Source organism: Salmo trutta, chromosome 34, assembly GCF_901001165.1.
Source record: "Salmo trutta chromosome 34, fSalTru1.1, whole genome shotgun sequence".
Classification (NCBI taxonomy): domain Eukaryota; kingdom Metazoa; phylum Chordata; class Actinopteri; order Salmoniformes; family Salmonidae; genus Salmo; species Salmo trutta.
This window is the reverse complement of record NC_042990.1, coordinates 32,984,892-33,003,498: the sequence shown is the minus strand read 5'-3', so window position 1 is coordinate 33,003,498 and position 18,607 is coordinate 32,984,892. Positions and strand designations below refer to the sequence as shown.

The following is an 18,607-nucleotide window of genomic DNA, read 5'->3' as shown; positions in this document are numbered from 1 at the left end:
ATAGGATAACTCTTTGAAGAACACTTTTTGGTTCTAGGTAGAACCCTTTTGATTCCAGGTAGAACCCATTTGGGTTCCATGTTGGACCACTTCCACATGTTTCTACATGGAACCAAAAAGGGTTCTACGTGGAACCAAAAACGGTTCTCCCTGGAACCAAAAGGTTCTCCTATGGGGACAGCCAAAGAACCCTTTTGGGACCCATTTTTCTGAGAGTGTAGGATTGTCTGAGAGTGGTCTGAGTGGGGAGGAGAAAACTGAAAACTATTAACTAATTTACCACCTAGTGATGTCCCCAAGCAGGCCAAATCTCCATCCCACGAAACAGGCTGAAATGTCAGGCGACATTATTATTTTCACAGTATTATTCAGTGTTATTAATACAGTATTATTCAGTGTTATTAATACAGTATTATTCAGTGTTATTAATACAGTATTATTCCAACCTCGTAGTGTGGAAATACATTGAGTATACAAAACATTAAGAACACCTGCTCTTTCCATGACATAGACTGACCAGGTGAATCCAGGTGAAAGCTATGATCCCTTATTGATGTCACTTGTTAAATCCACTTAAATCAGTGTAGATGATGGGGAGGAGACATGTTAAAGAAGGATTTTAAAGCCTTGAGACAATTGAGACATGGATTGTGTGCCATTCAGAGGGTGAATGGGCAAGACAAATTAATTAAGTCCCTTTGAACGGGATATGGTAGTAGGTGCCAGGCACACCGGTTTGTTTCAAGAACTGCAACGCTGCTGGGTTTTTCACACTCAACAGTTTCCCCGTGTGTATCAAGAATGGTTCATCACCCAAAGGACATCCAGCCAACTTTACACAACTGTGGAAAGCATTGGAGTCAACATGGACCAGCATCCTTGTCGAAAGCTTTCGACACCTTGTAGAGTCCATGCCCCGACGAATTTCGGTTGTTCTGAGGGAAAAAGTAAGGGGGAGGGGTTCCTAAATGATTTGATATACTCTGTGTATAAATAAAATACAGTCATTTCACTGGGCCAGCTGGTTTTCTTAAGGGCATTGTAAGGGAAAATAGTGACCATTTTATCAACCCGCTAATTGAAAGGACAGGGGTGTAACTTGTATAATGATGATGTCACAACTTAAATAAACTGTCTTTAACAAAACCTAAGTTTGATTCTCCATGATCAAATATTAAACTATCTTTGAGATTGTTGAGAATAATTTATTTGTTCAAGGTTAGGAAAATGCCGGATACAAGGATAAGGCAAACAGGTTCTATATTTTAAAATGTTTACTAGACAAATATGCATAAGGGGAAACAGGCAAGTTCCTTGGAAGGTTCATACCAATATGCCAACAATTGAAGGACAAAACCATCATTACAAAGTCATCCTATCACTGCTTGCTCTCCAAGTACCTAGACGCTGGTCAAAACATTTAGTCAATGTTGTCCACCCTCTTGGTCAGAGAAGACCGTATATTAGATATATCTATCACTTGAAACTACCTATAGCTGAATTACAGCCATTGGCCTTTGAACTCAGGAGGGTCACCTAGGATCCATTGGGAAGATCTCAATTGCACACTCCTCATGTCCTCTCCTCTCTCTCCTCGTCTCCTTCACAAAACCCATTGGATGAGAAAGCCAGAGATACCTCCCCTCTGAGCTTTTCCTCCAATGGGTTTTGAGAAGAAGACTCCTGACCGAAGAGAGGTTAACCAAATTTAAGGGGCACCCAGAATTTTGAATCCAACATTCCATACTTTTCTTTAGTGGATTAACAGACGTGCCTCTTCATCCATCACTGTAACGGGGCACATCAAGCGGTGGGAGAGCGAACAGTCTTCCATGAACCAAAACTCCTTCCCCAGGAAATGACTAGAGGAAGGTAAATGCACTGAACAGGCATAACATTCTTTGTATAGCAGAAGGGGAAAACCTGAACAGCATAAACAATCAATAAACAACCATAAACAAAAAACATGTTACCTGTCAATCGTTCTTATCTTAAGTGTTACAACTTTGATTCTCATGTGTGATTATATTGAATAAATGCAACATAATAAGTGCCTTAAAACAAAGAGATCGAGAAATCAAAATACTCAAACTAAGGCAGTGAAGTTCATTATAAAACGTGATTTTATACCATAAAACCCATAATAAACCTGACAGAGGCCTTCTTCTGAAGGGGGAGAGGCATAGCCCTGGAGTCAGGTTGTGCAGAGTGGCAAACATCCACATTACAGAAATGATTCTTTAATGAACATCTCACGCATCATGTACTCATTATCATTGGAATTGGACACATTTCTTCTCATACATTGTCATTCTGTATATTACTGCTAGCATTGATTTCACCAATCAGACCCTTATGTTCTGTAAACACTAGAGAGGATCTCAAAACATCAGGAAATTAAAAACAACAACAAAACAGTCAAAAAGTGGGCAAAAATGTTATGTACATCAAAACAGCATAATAATTAAATTGTATCTCTGTAGACACCTTCCCCATTTTGAGGACCAAGAGAGGGTTAAGGAACTTAAGAGCAATGTTAGACTACACTCACACTTACTGTCTTTTTCTTTCCCCCTTACCGTCTCCCTTATCGACTTCCTTACCGGCTCCCTTACTATCCCCCTTACTATCCCCCTTACTGTCTCCCTTATTGACTCCCTTATCGACTTCCTTACCGTCCCTCTTACTGTCCTCCTTAACATCCTCCTTACCGCCTCCCTTACCGCCTCCCTTACCGCCTCCCTTACCGTCTCCCTTATCGACTTCCTTACCGTCCCTCTTACTGTCCTCCTTACTGTCTCCCTTACTGTCCCTCTTACTGTCCTCCTTACTGTCTCCCTTACTGTCCCTCTTACTGTCCTCCTTAACGTCCTCCTTACCGCCTCCCTTACCGCCTCCCTTACCGTCTCCCTTACCGTCTCCCTTACCGTCCTCCTTACTGCCTCCCTTACTGCCTCCCTTACTGTCCTCCTTACTGTCCTCCTTACTGTCCTCCTTACTGCCTCCCTTACTGCCTCCCTTACCGTGTCCCTTACCGTCCTCCTTACTGCCTCCCTTACTGTCCTCCTTACTGTCTCCCTTACCGTCCTCCTTACTGCCTCCCTTACTGTCCTCCTTACTGTCTCCCTTACTGCCTTCCTTACCGTCTCCCTTACCCGCTCCCTTACCGGCTCCCTTACCGTCTCCCTTACCGTCTCCCTTACCGTCTCCCTTACCGTCTCCCTTACCGTCCTCCTTACTGCCTCCCTTACTGTCCTCCTTACTGTCCTCCTTACTGCCTTCCTTACCGTCTCCCTTACCCGCTCCCTTACCGGCTCCCTTACCGTCTCCCTTACCGTCTCCCTTACCGTCTCCCTTACCGTCTCCCTTACCATTCTCCTTACTGCCTCCCTTACTGCCTCCCTTACTGCCTCCCTTACCGTCTCCCTTACTGTCCTCCTTACTGCCTCCCTTACTGTCCTCCTTACTGTCTCCCTTACCGTCCTCCTTACTGTCCTCCTTACTGTCCTCCTTACTGCCTCCCTTACTGCCTCCCTTACTGCCTCCCTTACCGTCTCCCTTACTGTCCTCCTTACTGTCCTCCTTACTGTCTCCCTTACCGTTCTCCTTACTGTCCTCCTTACTTTCCTCCTTACTGCCTCCCTTACTGCCTCCCTTACTGCCTCCCTTACCGTCTCCCTTACTGTCCTCCTTACTGCCTCCCTTACTACCTCCCTTACTGTCTCCCTTACCGTCTCCCTTACCGTCCTCCTTACTGCTTCCCTTACCGTCCATCTTACCGTCCCCCTTACCGTCTCCCTTACTGCCTCCCTTACTGTCCTCCTTACCGTCTCCCTTACCGTCCCTCTTACCGTCTCCCTTACCGTCCTCCTTACCGTCTCCCTTACCGTCCCTCTTACCGTCTCCCTTACCGTCTCCCTTACCGTCTCCCTTACCGTCCCTCTTACCGTCTCCCTTACCGTCTCCCTTACCGTCTCCCTTACCGTCCCTCTTACCGTCTCCCTTACCGTCTCCCTTACCGTCTCCCTTACCGTCTCCCTTACCGTCCTCCTTACTGTCTCCCTTACCGTCTCCCTTACCGTCTCCCTTACCGTCTCCCTTACCGTCCCCCTTACCGTCCTCATTAATGTCCCCCTTACTGTTGCACACCTTCGACGAATCCTGTGTACAGGGCTCCATACAGAGATCCATATAGGGCTCCATACATTCCTTCCAACATGCCTCCATACAGGGCATCCAACAACCTTGGCTCCCTACATGGCTGCTTTCCTCGATGCAGTCTTCAGTACAGCACAGCATGCAGAACTTGCCTGTGAGAAAATATTCTACTGCATTAAATTGAAATACAAATTGCCATGCATCCTCATAACTAATCATAATAACTACATCCTGCACTCTAATGACCTTTGTTTATTTTACTCCTAGGCCTCACCTGGGGCATCAGGGGCATCAGGAGTGCCTGTGGTTTCCACGCTGGTATCTCCATCTGGAAGACAAGGACGGGTGACTTTGATCCCAACTACTGTAATTATCAGGAAATCCCCAGTAGTCAGTGTGTTTCATTTCCATTTAAATGAATTGGTGACTCACTGCTTGTGGATGTATCACTGTTACTCACATCTGATAAATGAAGAACGAAACATTGGGTGAGTTGGAGTTAGACGTCTGACCATTGAACTTGTTTTAGGACTCTTCAGTAATAAAATTGGTCTGGACAAGATCAATATTACTATTATATGTTTTAATTGGTAAATGGTTTTGATTGGGTTTACTGTCTTTCAAATACTGTTTGAAGTGGATGTTATTGAATGTGTGTTTGAAGAAGGCAGTAAGTAAACAATGTTCTTTGGCATGAAAAGGTTTGGGGAATTGATATGACTTTGGCTTGGATTTGAGAAGCCTTTGGTTTATTCTGTCAACTGTCTAAACCTCTAGCATGGCCCCACAACAAATAGTCAGACTGACACATTTACTCATGTCTGGTCTAGAACGCATTTGACTAACTATGTTTCAGGGGTGCTGTTGATATAGTGTATTCATATAGTGCCATTAGAAAGTATCCAAACCCCTTGACTTATTCCACATTTTGTTGTGTTAAAAACTGAATTCAAAATGTATTTAAAAAATATATATACAGTTGAAGTCGTAAGTTTACATACACTTCGGTTGGAGTCATTAAAACTCATTTTTCAACCACTCCACAAATTTCTTGTTAACAAACTATAGTTTTGGAAGTTAGTTAGGGCATCGAGTAATTTTTCCAACAATTGTTTACAGAGAGATTATTTCACTTATAATTCACTGTATCACAATTCCAGTGGGTCAGAAGTTTACATACACTAAGTTGACTGTGACTTTAAACAGGTTGGAAAATTCCAGAAAACGATGTCATGGCTTTAGAAGCTTCTGATAGGCTAATTGACATCATTTGAGTCAATTGGAGGTGTACCTGTGGATGTATTTCAAGGCCAACCTTCAAACTTGGTGCCTCTTTGCTTGAAATCATGGGTAAATCAAAAGAAATCAGCCAAGACCTCAGAAAAAAAACCTCCACAAGTCTGGTTCAGCCTTGAGAGCAATTTCCAAACACCTGAAGGTACCACGTTCATCTGTACAAACAATAGAACGCAGGTATAAACACCATGGGATCACGCAGCTGTCATACCGCTCAGGAAGAGATGAACGTATCCTAGAGATGAACGTACTTTGCTGCGAAAAGTGAAAATAAATCCCAGAACGACAGCAAAGGACCTTGTGAAGATGCTGGAGGGAGCAGGTACAAAAGTATCTATATCCACAGTAAAACGAGTCCTATATCGACATAACCTGAAAGGCCGCTCAGCAAGGAAGAAGCCACTGCTCCAAAACCGCCATAAAAAAGCCAGACTACAGTTTGCAACTGCACATGGGGACAAAGATCGTACTTTTTGGAGAAATGTCCTCTGGTCTGATGAAACAAAAATAGAACTGTTTGGCCATAATGATCATCGCTATGTTTGGAGGAAAAAGGGGGAGGCTTGCAAGCCGAAGAACACCATCCCAACCGTGAAGCACGGGGGTGGCAGCATCATGGTGTGGGGGTGCTTTGCTGCAGGAGGGACTGGTGCACTTCACAAAATAGATGGCCTCATGAGGAAGGAAAATTATGTGAATATATTGAAGCAAAATCTCAAGACATCAATATGGGAGTTAAAGCTTGGTCGCAAATGGGTCTTCCAAATGGACAATGACCCCAAGCATACTTCCAAAGTTGTGGCAAAATGGCTTAAGGCTAACAAAGTCAAGGTATTGGAGTGGCCATCACAAAGCCCCAACCTCAATCCAAAATAAAATATGTGGGCAGAACTGAAAAAGCGTGTGCGAGCAAGAAGGCCTACAAACCTGACTCAGTTACACCAGCTCTGTCAGGAGGAATGGGCCAAAATTCACGCAACTTATTGTGGGAAGGCTACCCGAAACATTTGACCCAAGTTAAACAATTTAAAGGCAATGCTACCAAATTCTAATTGAGTGATGTAAACTTCTGACCCACTGGGAATGTGACGAAAGAAATAAAAGCTGAAATAAATACTTTTCTCTACTATTATTCTGACATGTGATCTTAACTGACCTAAGACAGGGCATTTTTACTAGGATTAAATGTCAGAAATTGTGAAAAACTGAGTTTAAATGTATTTGGCTAAGGTGTATGTAAACTTCCAACTTCAACTGTATATATATATATGTATGTATGTATGTATGTATGTATGTATGTATGTATGTATGTATGTATGTATGTATGTATGTATGTATGTATGTATGTATGTATGTATGTATATACATACAGTACTAGTCAAAAGCTGACACATTTACTCAGGGTTTTTCTTTATTTTTACTATTTTCTACATTGTGGAATAATAGTGAGGACATCAAAACTATGAAATAACTCGTATGTAATCATACAGTAAGCAAAAAGGTGTTAAACATATCAAAATAGATTTTATATTTTATATTCTTCAAAGTAGCCACCCTTCGCCTTGATGACAGCTTTGCACACTCTTGGCATTCCCTCAACCAGCTTCATGAGGTATTCAACTGGAATGCATTTCAATTAACAGGTGTGCCTTGTCAAAAGTTAATTTGTGGAATTGATTTCCTTCCTAATGCGTTTGAGCCAATCAGTTGTGTTGTGACAAGGTAGGGGTAGTATACAGAAGATAGCCCTATTTGGTAAAAGACCAAGTCCATATTATGGCAAGAACAGCTCAAATAAGCAAAGAGAAATGACAGTCCATCATTACTTTAAGACATGAAGGTCAGTCAATGCGGAAAATTAAGAACTTTGAACGTTTCTTCAATTGCAGTCGCAACAACCATCAAGCGCTATGATGAAACTGGCTCTCATGAGGACCGTCACAGGAAAGGAAGATCCAGAGTTACCTCTGCTGCAGAGGATAAGTTCATTAGAGATAACTGCACCTCAGATCGCAGCCCAAATATATTCTACACAGAGTTCAAGTGACATACACATCTCAACATCAACTGTTCAGAGGAGACTGCGTAAATCAGGCCTTCATTGTCGAATTGCTGCAAAGAAAAAGGGCACCAATTAGAAGAAGAGATGTGCTTGGGCCAAGAAACATGAGCAATGACATTAGACCGGTGGAAATCTGTCCTTTGGTTCTGATGAGTCCACATTTGCAATTTTTGGTTCCAACCGCCGTGTCTTTGTAATACGCAGACTAGGTGAACGGATGATCTCTGCATGTGTGGTTCCCACCGTGAAGCATGGAGGAGTGATGGTGTGGGGGTGCTTTGCTGGTGACACTGTCTGTGATTTATTTAGAATTCAAGGCACACGTAACCAGCATGGATACCACAGCATTCTGCAGCGATACGCCATCCCATCTGGTTTGCGCTTAGTGGGACTATCATTTGTTTTTCAATAGGACAATGTCCCAACACACCTCCAGGCTGTGTAAGGGCTATTTGACCGAGAAGGAGAGTGATGGAGTGCTGCATCAGATGACCTGGCCTCCACAATCACTCGACCTCAAACCAATTGAGATGGTTTGGGATGAGTTGGACCGCAGAGTGAAGAAAAAGCAGCCAACAAGTGCTCAGCATATGTGGGAACTCCTTCAAGACTGTTGGAAAAGCATTCCTTATGAAACTGGTTGAGAGAATGGCAAGAGTGTGCAAAGCTGTCATCTAGGCAAAGGGTGGCTACTTTGAAGAATGTAAAATCTCAAATATATTTTGATTTGTTTAACACTTTTTTGGTTACTACATGATTCCATATGTTATTTAATAGTTTTGACATCTTCACTATTATTCAACAATGTAGAAAATAATACAAATAAAGAAAAACCCTTGAATGAGTAGGTGTGTCCAAACGTTTGACTAGTACTGTATATTTACGCACAATACACTATAATGACAAAGGGAAAACATGTCTTTAGAAATGTTAGCAAATTTATTGAAAATGAAATACAGAAATATCTCACACCCCTGAGTTAATATTTTGTAGAAGAACCTTTGGCAGTGATTACAGCTGTGAGTCTTTGTGGGCAAGTCTCTAAGAGCTTTCCACACCTGAATTGTGCAACATTCTTCAAGCTCTGTCAAGTTGGTTGTTGAGCATTGCTAGACAACTATTTTCAGGCCGTTCTAAGTCAAAACTGTAATTCGGCCACTCAGGAACATTCACTGTCTCTTGGTAAACAACTGCATGGTAGATTTGGCCTTGGAACCAGGTTTTCCTCTAGAATTTTGCCTGTGCTTCGCTCCATTCTGTTTATTTTTTTATCCTGAAAAACTCCCCAGCCCTTAACGATTACAAGCACACTAATAACATGGTGCAGCCACCACTATGCTTGAAAATATGGAGAGTGGTACTCAGTAATGTGTTGTATTGGATTTGCCCCAAACATAACACTTTGTATTCAGGACAAAAAGTTAACTGCTTTGCCACATTTATTTTGCATTGTGTGGTGTACAGAGATGAGGTGGTCATTAAAAAAAATCATGTTAAACATTATTATTTCACACATGCATCTTATTATGTGACTTGTTCGTAAAGTCTTACTCCTAAACTTATTTAGATTTGCAATAACAAAGGGGTTGAATACTTATTGACTCAAGACATTTCAGCTTTTCATTTTGTATTAATTAGTCAAATAAAATGAACATATCATTTCACTTTGACATTAAGGGGTGTGACAAAAAATATCCATCGAATCCATTTTAAATTTAGGCTGTAAGACAACAAAATGTGGAAAAAGTAAAGGTGTGTATATACATGTTTATGTGAGCATCCAACATTGCAGTTCTTCTATATGGGTTAGTTAAGTGTCTCCATGAAAGTCTCAAATTCCCTCTCTTAATGTTTGCAGTGTAGTTTAGAGACTGGATAACTAGAAAGGTGAAGCAGGAAATCCGTAATGCATTGTTTTGTTATTGCGTTGAACCTGAAATCAAACTAAAATGGAAACCATCGTATCTAGACAACATATTGTGCACATTTTATAAAAATTGACATTATTGTTAAACTGTAGTTACTGATGGAAGTGTTCTAAATTCACCCACATTTATAAGAAGGTTTAATTGAATGTTTTCTTACCAGTAACGTGGTCTGAGAGAGCAAGACCAGCCAAAGCAAAGATCAAATGAACAGTCCACTTTCTGTTAGAATAAAGAACACAGAGATAGAACTGGTCAGGACACTTTTAAAACTTAAGGTTACTTGCATAACCCCAGTTCTCTGATAATAGAGGTGTCTCACAATGGGAATTCGGAAGATCCAATCACACAGTGTCTGTCGTGGACAGACAAGTCATGTGGCCAATGAGGAGGGGAGCCTCCTCAATAAAAAGTGCCATGGAGCTGCTCTCTGGTCATTCTAAAGCATGTCCCTCTTCCTTGCGCTCTTGCAAGCAGGGAACTGCAGTGAGACACTCAGAGAACCGGGGTTACATAAGTAATAATCGTTTGCCATCACACAATGGGATGTAGCCAACTCCAATATGCTCTCCAAAGCCAGGATAATCTGACAGATTCATCCCTCAGAGGCCCAGACCGTCTGTGAAAAACATAATATCAAATCAGGGGTATACAAAGCCATAGAAAACCAGTGTCTGAAAAGAGTTGCCTTAGCGTCATGCCCATGAAGTAAACACTTGGACATAAATGATGGAGACACTTCCTCCCCGTGAGAAAAGGATCGGTGGGTAAAACCAAAAATACCAGGAAAGAACAATAGGAATGATAGAATCCGAAAAGGCAGGGTTATATAGGGGCTCTAATCCAACGTAACAATGGGGTATGGAACCATCACGTATGGTGGCAAGCACACAGTGTGCCCACTCAGTGTGCAGCCAGCTGTAAGGTTATTTTTAGCGTTTGCCAGTGGCTGAACAGCTTCTGTGAAAAGCATACCAAGCACCATAGCCATACCCAAAACAGGGCCACCGGCTTGGAGACTGGGGCTGCGTTTCAATCTCAGAAAAGACACACCCTCGTCCACTTACCCTCGCCTTATGCCCTTGGGGGAATCCCCGCGGCCATATTTGTCGTTGGTCCAAATGATTAGTCAAGTAAGGGAAGTTTGCAACGTAAGTCCCTCAGCCCTCGTTTTTAATGGAGTTTTTGGGAGTGTACAATTATGTTCACTTCGGGGGCCTGAAACGCCCCATAATTCAATTTGCGATGATTGTACATCTGCTAAGAAAAGTCAGGCAAAACTTAAAACCTCAACGTCAATATGGAGAAGTCAACATACAAGTGTAAGTCAAAGCAAATGTAAATAAGTTAGAAATTGTGCTACTAATGCACAAACACGTCTCGTAAAAGTAACAATGTTTTTGTTGAGTTAGCTTTTAAGAATTGTAGAAATAAAAAAATGTCCTTCTTCAGGAGGGAGAGGAAACCCCCTGTACAGTGTTGGGGCCTAAAGGCGGAGATGACAGCTAACATGCACCTGATCAGTGGGAAAGATTCATTTCCATGATACGGGTATACCAAAGCATTACTGAACACAGAGCAATATAGCTTGTAATATCTCTTGCTCCTGTGAAGGGAGGTAGAGTGGGTAGTAACCCTCCTGTGAAGAGAAGTAGAGTGGGTAGGAACCCTCCTGTGAAGGGCAGTAGAGTGGGTAGTAGCCCTCCTGTGAAGGGAAGTAGAGTGGGTAGTAGCCCTCCTGTGAAGGGAAGTAGAGTGGGTAGTAGCCCTTCTGTGAAGGGAAGTAGAGTGGGTAGTAGCCCTCCTGTGAAGGGAAGTAGAGTGGGTAGTAGCCCTCCTGTGAAGGGAAGTAGAGTGGGTAGTAGCCCTCCTGTGAAGGGAAGTAGAGTGGGTAGTAGCCCTCCTGTGAAGGGAAGTAGAGTGGGTAGTAGCCCTCCTGTGAAGAGAAGTAGAGTGGGTAGTAGCCCTCCTGTGAAGGGAAGTAGAGTGGGTAGTAGCCCTCCTGTGAAGGGAAGTAGAGTGGGTAGTAGCCCTCCTGTGAAGGGAAGTAGAGTGGGTAGTAGCCCTCCTGTGAAGAGAAGTAGAGTGGGTAGTAGCCCTCCTGTGAAGGGAAGTAGAGTGGGTAGTAGCCCTCCTGTGAAGGGAAGTAGAGTGGGTAGTAGCACTCCTGTGAAGGGTAGTAGAGTTGGTAGTAGCCCTCCTGTGAAGGAGGTAATGGCTGGAATGGAATTAATGGAACAGAGTCAAATATGTGGTTTCCATATGTTTGATGCATTTGATACTGTTCAATTTATTACATTCCAGCCATTACAATGAGCCCGTCCTCCTATAACTCCTCCCACCAGCCTCCACTGACATATACACTACCATTCAAAAGTTTGGGGTCACTTAGAAATGTCATTGTTTTTGAAAGAAAAGTACATTTTCTGTCCATTAAAACAACATCAAACTGACTAGAAATACAGTGTAGACATTGTTAATATTGTAAATAACTATTGTAGCTGTAAATATTGTAGCTATTGTAGCTGCAGAATTTTTATGGAATATCTACATAGGCTTTCAGAGGCCCATTATCGGCAACCATCACTCCTGTGTTCCAATGGCACATTCTGTTAGCTAATCCTAGTTTAATATTTTAAAAGGCTAATTGATCAATCGCCTCACAAGGCCTCAACTGGCAGCTTCATTTAATAGTACCCGCAAAACACCAGTCTCAACGTCAACAGTGAAGAGACGACTCCGGGATGCTGGCCTTCGAGGCAGAGTTGCAAAGAAAAAGACATATCTCAGACTGGCCAAAAAAATAATAATATTACGATGGGCAAAAGAACACAGACACTGGACAGAGAAACTCTGTCTAGAAGGCCAGCATCCCGGAGTCACCTCTTCACTGTTGACATTGAGACTGGTGTTTTGGGGGTACTATTTAATGAAGCTGCCAGTTGAGGACTTGTGAGGCGTCTGTTTCTTAAACTAAACACTCTAATGTACTTGTCCTCTAGCTCAGTTGTGCACCGGGGCCTCCCACTCCTCTTTCTATTCTGGTTAGAGCCAGTTTGCTCTGTTCGGTGAAGGGAGTTGTACACAGCGTTGTACGAGATCTACAGTTTCTTGGCAATTTCTCGCATGGAATAGCCTTCACTTCTCAGAACAAGAATAGACTGAGTTTCTGAGTTTCAGAAGAAAGTTATTTGTTTCTGGCCATTTTGAGCCTCTCATCGAACCCACAAATGCTGATGCTCCAGATACTCAACTAGTCTAAAGAAGGCCAGTTTTATTGCTTCTTTAAATCAGGACAACCGTTTTCAGCTGTGCTAACATAATTGCAAAAGTGTTTTCTAATGATCAATTAGGCCTTTTAAAATGATTAACTTGGATTAGCTAACAACGTGCCATTGGAACATAGGAGTGATGATTGCTGATAATGGGCCTCTGTATGTCTATGTAGATATTCCATTAAAAAAATCTGCCATTTCCAACTATAATAGTCATTTAAAACATTAACAATGTTTACACTGTATTTCTGATCAATTTGATGTTATTTTAATGGACAAAAGATGTGCTTTTCTTTCAAAAACAAGGACATTTCTAAGTGACCCCAAACTTTTGAATCGTAGTGTATATACTACATGACCAAAAGTATGTAGACACCTACTCCTCGAACATCTCATTCTAAAATCATGGGCATTAATATGGAGTTGGTCCCCACTTTGCTGCTAAAACCACCTCCACACTTCTGGGAAGGCTTTCCACTAGATGTTGGAACATTGCTGCAGGGACTTGCTTCCCTTTAGCCACAAGAGCATTAGTGAGGTTGAGCACTGATGTTGGACGATTAGGCCTGGCTCGTAGTTGGTGTTCCAATTAATCTCAAATGTTTTCGATGGGGTTGAGGTCAGGGCTCTGTGGATGCCAGTCAAGTTCTTCCATACCGATCTCGACAAAGCATTTACGCTTTGTGCACGGTGGCATTGTCATGCTGAAACAGGAAAGGGCCTTCGCCAAACTGTTGCCACAAAGTTGGAAGCTCAGAATCGTCTAGAATATCATTGTATACTGTAGCGTTAAGATTTCCTTTCACTAGAACTAAGGGGCCTAGCCCGAACCATGAAAAACAGCCCCAGACCATTATTCCTCCTCCACCAAACTTTACAGTTGACTATATGCATTCGGGCAGGTAGCCTTCTCCTTGCATCCGCCAAACCCAGATTCATGAATTGCACTGCCAGATGGTGAAACATGATTAATCACTCCAGAGAACGCATGTCCACTGCTCCAGAGTCCAATGGTGGCGTGCTTTAAACCACTCCGGCCGATGCTTGGCATTGCGCATGGTGATCTAAGGGTTGTGTGCGGCTTCATGACCATGGAAACATATTTCATTAAGCTCCCGAAGAACTGTTATTATGCTGACTTTGCTTCCAGAGGCAGTTTGGAACTCGGTAGTGTGTGTTACAACCGAGGACAGACAAATTTTATGCGCTTCAGCACTCGGCGGTCCCATTCTGTGAGCTTGTGTGGCCTACCACTTTGTGGATGAGCCGTTTTTGCTCTTAGATGTTTCCACTTCACAATAACAGTTGACCGGGGCAGTATATATATATATATATATTATGGATATATATATATTTATATAAATAAATTCAGCAAAAAAAGAAAACGTCCTCTCACTGTCAAATGCGTTTATTTTCAGCAAACTTAACATGTGTAAATATTTGTATGAAGACAACAACATTCAACAACTGAGACATAAACTGAACAAGTTCCACAGGCATGTGACTAACAGAAATGGAATAAGGTGTCCCTGAACAAAGGGGGGGGGGGTCAAAAACAAAAGTAATAGTCAGTATCTGGTGTGGCCACCAGCTGCATTAAGTACTGCAGTGCATCTCCTCCTCATAGACTGCACCAGATTTGCCAGTTCTTGCTGTGAGATGTTACCCCATCCTTCCACCTAGGCATCTGCAAGTTCCCGGACATTTCTGGGGGGAACGGCGCTAGCCCTCACCCTTTGATCCAACAGGTCCCAGACGTGCTCAATGGGATTGAGATCCGGGCTCTTTGCTCGCCATGGCAGAACACTGACATTCCTGTCACGCACAGAACGAGCAATATCGCTGGTGGCATTGTCATGCTGGAGGGTCATGTCAGGATGAGCTTGCAGGAAGGGTACCACATGAGGGAGGAGGATGTCTTCCCTGTAAAGCACAGCGTTGAGATTGCCTGCAATGACAACAAGCTCAGTCCGATGATGCTGCGACACACCGCCCCAGATCATGACGAACCCTCCACCTCCAAATCGATCCTGCTCCAGTGTACAGGCCTCGGTGTAACACTCATTCCTTCAACGATAAACGCGAATCCGACAATCACCCCTGGTGAGACAAAACTGCAACTCGTCAGTTAAGAGCACTTTTTGCCAGTCCTGTCTGGTCCAGCAACGGTGGGTTTGTGCCCATAGGCGACGTTGTTGCCGGTGATGTCTGGTGAGGACCTGCCTTACAACAGGACTACAAGCCCTCAGTCCAGCCTCTCTCAGCCTAGTGCGGACAGTCTGAGCACTGATGGAGGGATTGTGCATTCCTGGTGTAACTCGGGCAGTTGTTGTTGCCATTTTGTACCTGTCCCGGAGGTGTGATGTTCGGATGTAGCGATCCTGTGCAGGTGTTGTTACACGTGGTCTGCCACTGCAAGGATGATCAGCTGTCCGTCCTGTCTCCCTGTAGTGCTGTCTTCGGCGTCTCACAGTATGGACATTGAAATGTATTGCCCTGGCCACATCTGCAGTCTTCATGCCTCCTTGCAGCATGCCTAAGGCACGTTCACGCAGATGAGCAGGGACCCTGGGCATCTTTCTTTTGGTGTTTTTCAGAGTCAGTAGAAAGGCCTCTTCAGTGTCCTAAGTTTTCATAACTGTGACCTTAATTGTCTGTAAGCTGTTAGTGTCTTAACGACCGTCCCACAGGTGCCTGATCATTAATTGTTTATGGTTCATTGAACAAGAATGGGAAACAGTGTTTAAACCCTTTACAATGAAGATCTGTGAAGTTATTTGGATTTTTACGAATTATCTTTGAAAGACAGGGCCTGAAAAATTGAGGTCCTACGTTCCATAGCATTAACCTCGCGGTGAAGACAGGGACCAAGTCATGCTGAGGAGAACTTAGAGAGTGTAATGGTCTTTGCTAGGAAGAGCGTGACAATTACCGCGTGGCACCTTTTAAAAATATAGATATATTTTTTTAAATATTTAAAACATCAAATCTTATTGGTCACATACACATGGTTAGCAGATGTTAATGTGAGTGTAGCGAAATGCTTGTGCTTCTAGTTCCGACCATGCAGTTATATCTAACAAGTAATCTAACAATTTCACAACAACTACCTTTTACACACAAGTGTAAAGGAATGAATAAGAATATGTACATATAAATATATGGATGAGCGATGGCCGAACGGCATAGGCAAGATGCAGTAGATGGTATAGAGTACAGTATATACAAATGAGATGAATAATGTAGGGTATGTAAACATTATATAAAGTGGCATTGTTTAAAGTGACTAGTAATACATTTATTACATCCAATTTTTTTATTATTATAGTGGCTAGAGATTTGAATCTGTATGTTGGCAGCAGCCACTCAATGTTAGTGATGGCTGTTTAACCGTCTGATGGCCGTGAAATAGAAGCTGACAGACCTGAGCACGGGCGTTTCCTGTTTTATTTTCTGCCTATAGGCTAAAACATACAATATACTTGCAGTGAAGCCGCTCAACAAGTACATCATATTAGTCATCTAACAGACTCCGATCCAGAGCGACACAGAGAGGCAACCAGGGTCAACGCCCTGCTCAAGGGCACGTTGACAGATCTCACACAAGGTCAAAAACGGGGACCCGGACCAGCGATCCATCGGCCACCGGCCCAAGCTCCCAACCGCCAGGCCACCAGCCCTCCCAGATCCCCCCCACAGTTCCCCAAGAGCTGCCCCTCAACCATCCGAGAAAATAAGCTAAAAATAAAATAATCCATCCCCCCCAATAACCAAGAAAATGAACAAAAGAGAAAAAAAGACGAAGGAAAACAAAAAACAATGCAAAAAACATCAAGCACAACAGAAATCATAACAGCAAGGCCAACTGAATATGTTTGAGTGCATGTATGGCACTATTTACATGTGTATGTGCACATGTGTACAAACACCTGCAAGGCATCAGTCTCAGGCAAACCGGCATTAGCTTTAAAAACACTGCCCCTCAGTGTCATTCAAACATACTTTTTGTTATGTTTTATTTTGACTTTATTTTTTATACTTTTACTGTGGCACCTTTTGTTGAGGAGGCTCCACTCCTCATTGGCCACGCGACTCGTCTGTCTACTACAGATGTCGTGTGATGTAGTGAATTGCTTATTCAGCAAATTCCCGTTGTGACATCAAACGACAACAAATTATTATTTGAAAGAGAACCGTAATTTTGTCAAACAGAGATAATGACTTCTCCTAGAAGGCATCTTAGGGTAGTTAGTGGTAGTGGAAAATGCAAAGCAAATAGGACTAAGCAAAATGGACAATCGTTTTTTCCTGCTCATTGCATTATAATAAGAATATATGTAACTTGCAGCAATGCAAAGTATCTTATGGATGTTCTTATGTTCAATATATATTATGGATAATAAGTTATCAATGAAAAGTTAATCAATGAAAAGTTAATCAATGAAAAGTTAATCAATGAAAAGTTGGTACATTATACAATTCATCTTTGTTATATAATGAAAAGTAAAAAACAAAGGATGGTTATCAAACATTTTGACTAAGAGTTGAACATTTTCCCAAAATCTTTTTAAAGACTATTTAGAGTCCCATCACTTCATCTTGTACCAGTATCCTCATTGACATCAGTTGTGATGCTATTGAAGTTTAGGATTGAACAAGAAAAAAGGAAATCTGAAATAACAGAAATGACACACACATTGCCAAACTATTGTGATCACACAAAAAAACAATTAATTAAACTGTTCACCACTCTCTATCAGTGAAATACCCCCAGCAGCTGTAAACATCTTTAGTTTCATTCTATAGGTAGACTGACTAATACACTTCCTCCAAGAATACAGCTGTCCAAATATGTCAACTAGATTGTGTCATTTTAAAAGTTCCCGTACCCACACGTAAGTCAAAAATAAATACCCAAAAGTGGCTACCCTTGTGTTAGTGTTCACTTACCGTGACAGCATTGTGACGGGAGAGTTTAGCCAGTGGGGCGACACTCAGGTGTCTCTATAGTTTCCAGTAGGTCTACAGTCTGGCTGGAGGGAGCCCAAGAGGTTTTATACTTTCACCCCCCCCCCCCCCCCCCCTCTGCTCCTGGGGGGGCAGAGACACACTGAGAAACAGAAAGATAGACAGAGTCACTGCAGAGGAACAGCAGGCATTAAACTCCTTTAAAACAGGGTTGAGCGTGAGGCTCTCACACCTTTGTGTTTTCAACCAGCTGATGTTCTAAAGTCCCCTCTGATCTGAATCTACCCCTGAATCTAATAAACTGGAAGCTATGAAAATAAATAAAGAGAGTCGCACACTCTCTCTCTTTATATGTAAACTCCCAGTCATTTATTGGGTAAAACACCAACGTTTCGGCGTCACTGTGCCTTCAGGTTTACCCAATAAATTACTGGGACTTTATATATATATATATATATATATATATATATATATATATATATATATATATATATATATATAAAAGTGTGCGACTCGCTTTATTTAGTTTTATAGATTCCCCTTTCTGTAATACACACGATTTCCAGTTTACTTTGAGACACTCATTTGTGTATGGGTTGATGGTCACTAGACTTGATACTGAATGTTATGGATTGTTCTCATATCTGTTGATAGTGGTTGACGCCAGACTGCAGGAACAAGAACCAAGGACACTGATTGTTATTATATTCTGTGACCCTGTGTAATTCTGTAGCAGCTGATGTTGTGACTTCCTACAAGACTCTCTGTGGGTGTTTATGGAATATTAAAATATAAGGGACTGCTTAGAGAAGGCGAGTTAGACATTTTCTCATGCTGGATGTTGTCTTCCTGTTGCAACTTGTAATAAACCACATTGATTTAATTGTATTAAACCAGATTAATTTTGATTTACTATTTGCAAC

General features: G+C 42.2%; 1 protein-coding gene across 1 annotated transcript; it reads right to left on the bottom strand.

The window, feature by feature from the left end:
• Positions 1 to 2,553: 2,553 nt before the first annotated feature.
• LOC115173244 (protein qua-1-like) lies at positions 2,554 to 17,762 on the bottom strand. The gene is made up of 5 exons (XM_029731160.1): positions 17,667 to 17,762; positions 9,602 to 9,663; positions 4,591 to 4,620; positions 4,433 to 4,486; positions 2,554 to 4,310 (listed from the first exon to the last, which is right to left on the bottom strand). Exons 1-5 carry the CDS (start codon positions 17,675 to 17,677, stop codon positions 2,554 to 2,556), a joined length of 1,914 nt encoding a protein of 637 aa, XP_029587020.1. The 5' UTR covers positions 17,678 to 17,762.
• Positions 17,763 to 18,607: the final 845 nt, after the last annotated feature.

Coding starts and splice junctions, on each gene's coding strand:
- LOC115173244 (XM_029731160.1), bottom strand. Junction 4,487..4,590: donor CAGTGATACATCCACAAGCA/GTGAGTCACCAA, acceptor CTTGTCTTCCAG/ATGGAGATACCAGCGTGGAA. Junction 4,311..4,432: donor TGATGCCCCTGATGCCCCAG/GTGAGGCCTAGG, acceptor ATTTTCTCACAG/GCAAGTTCTGCATGCTGTGC.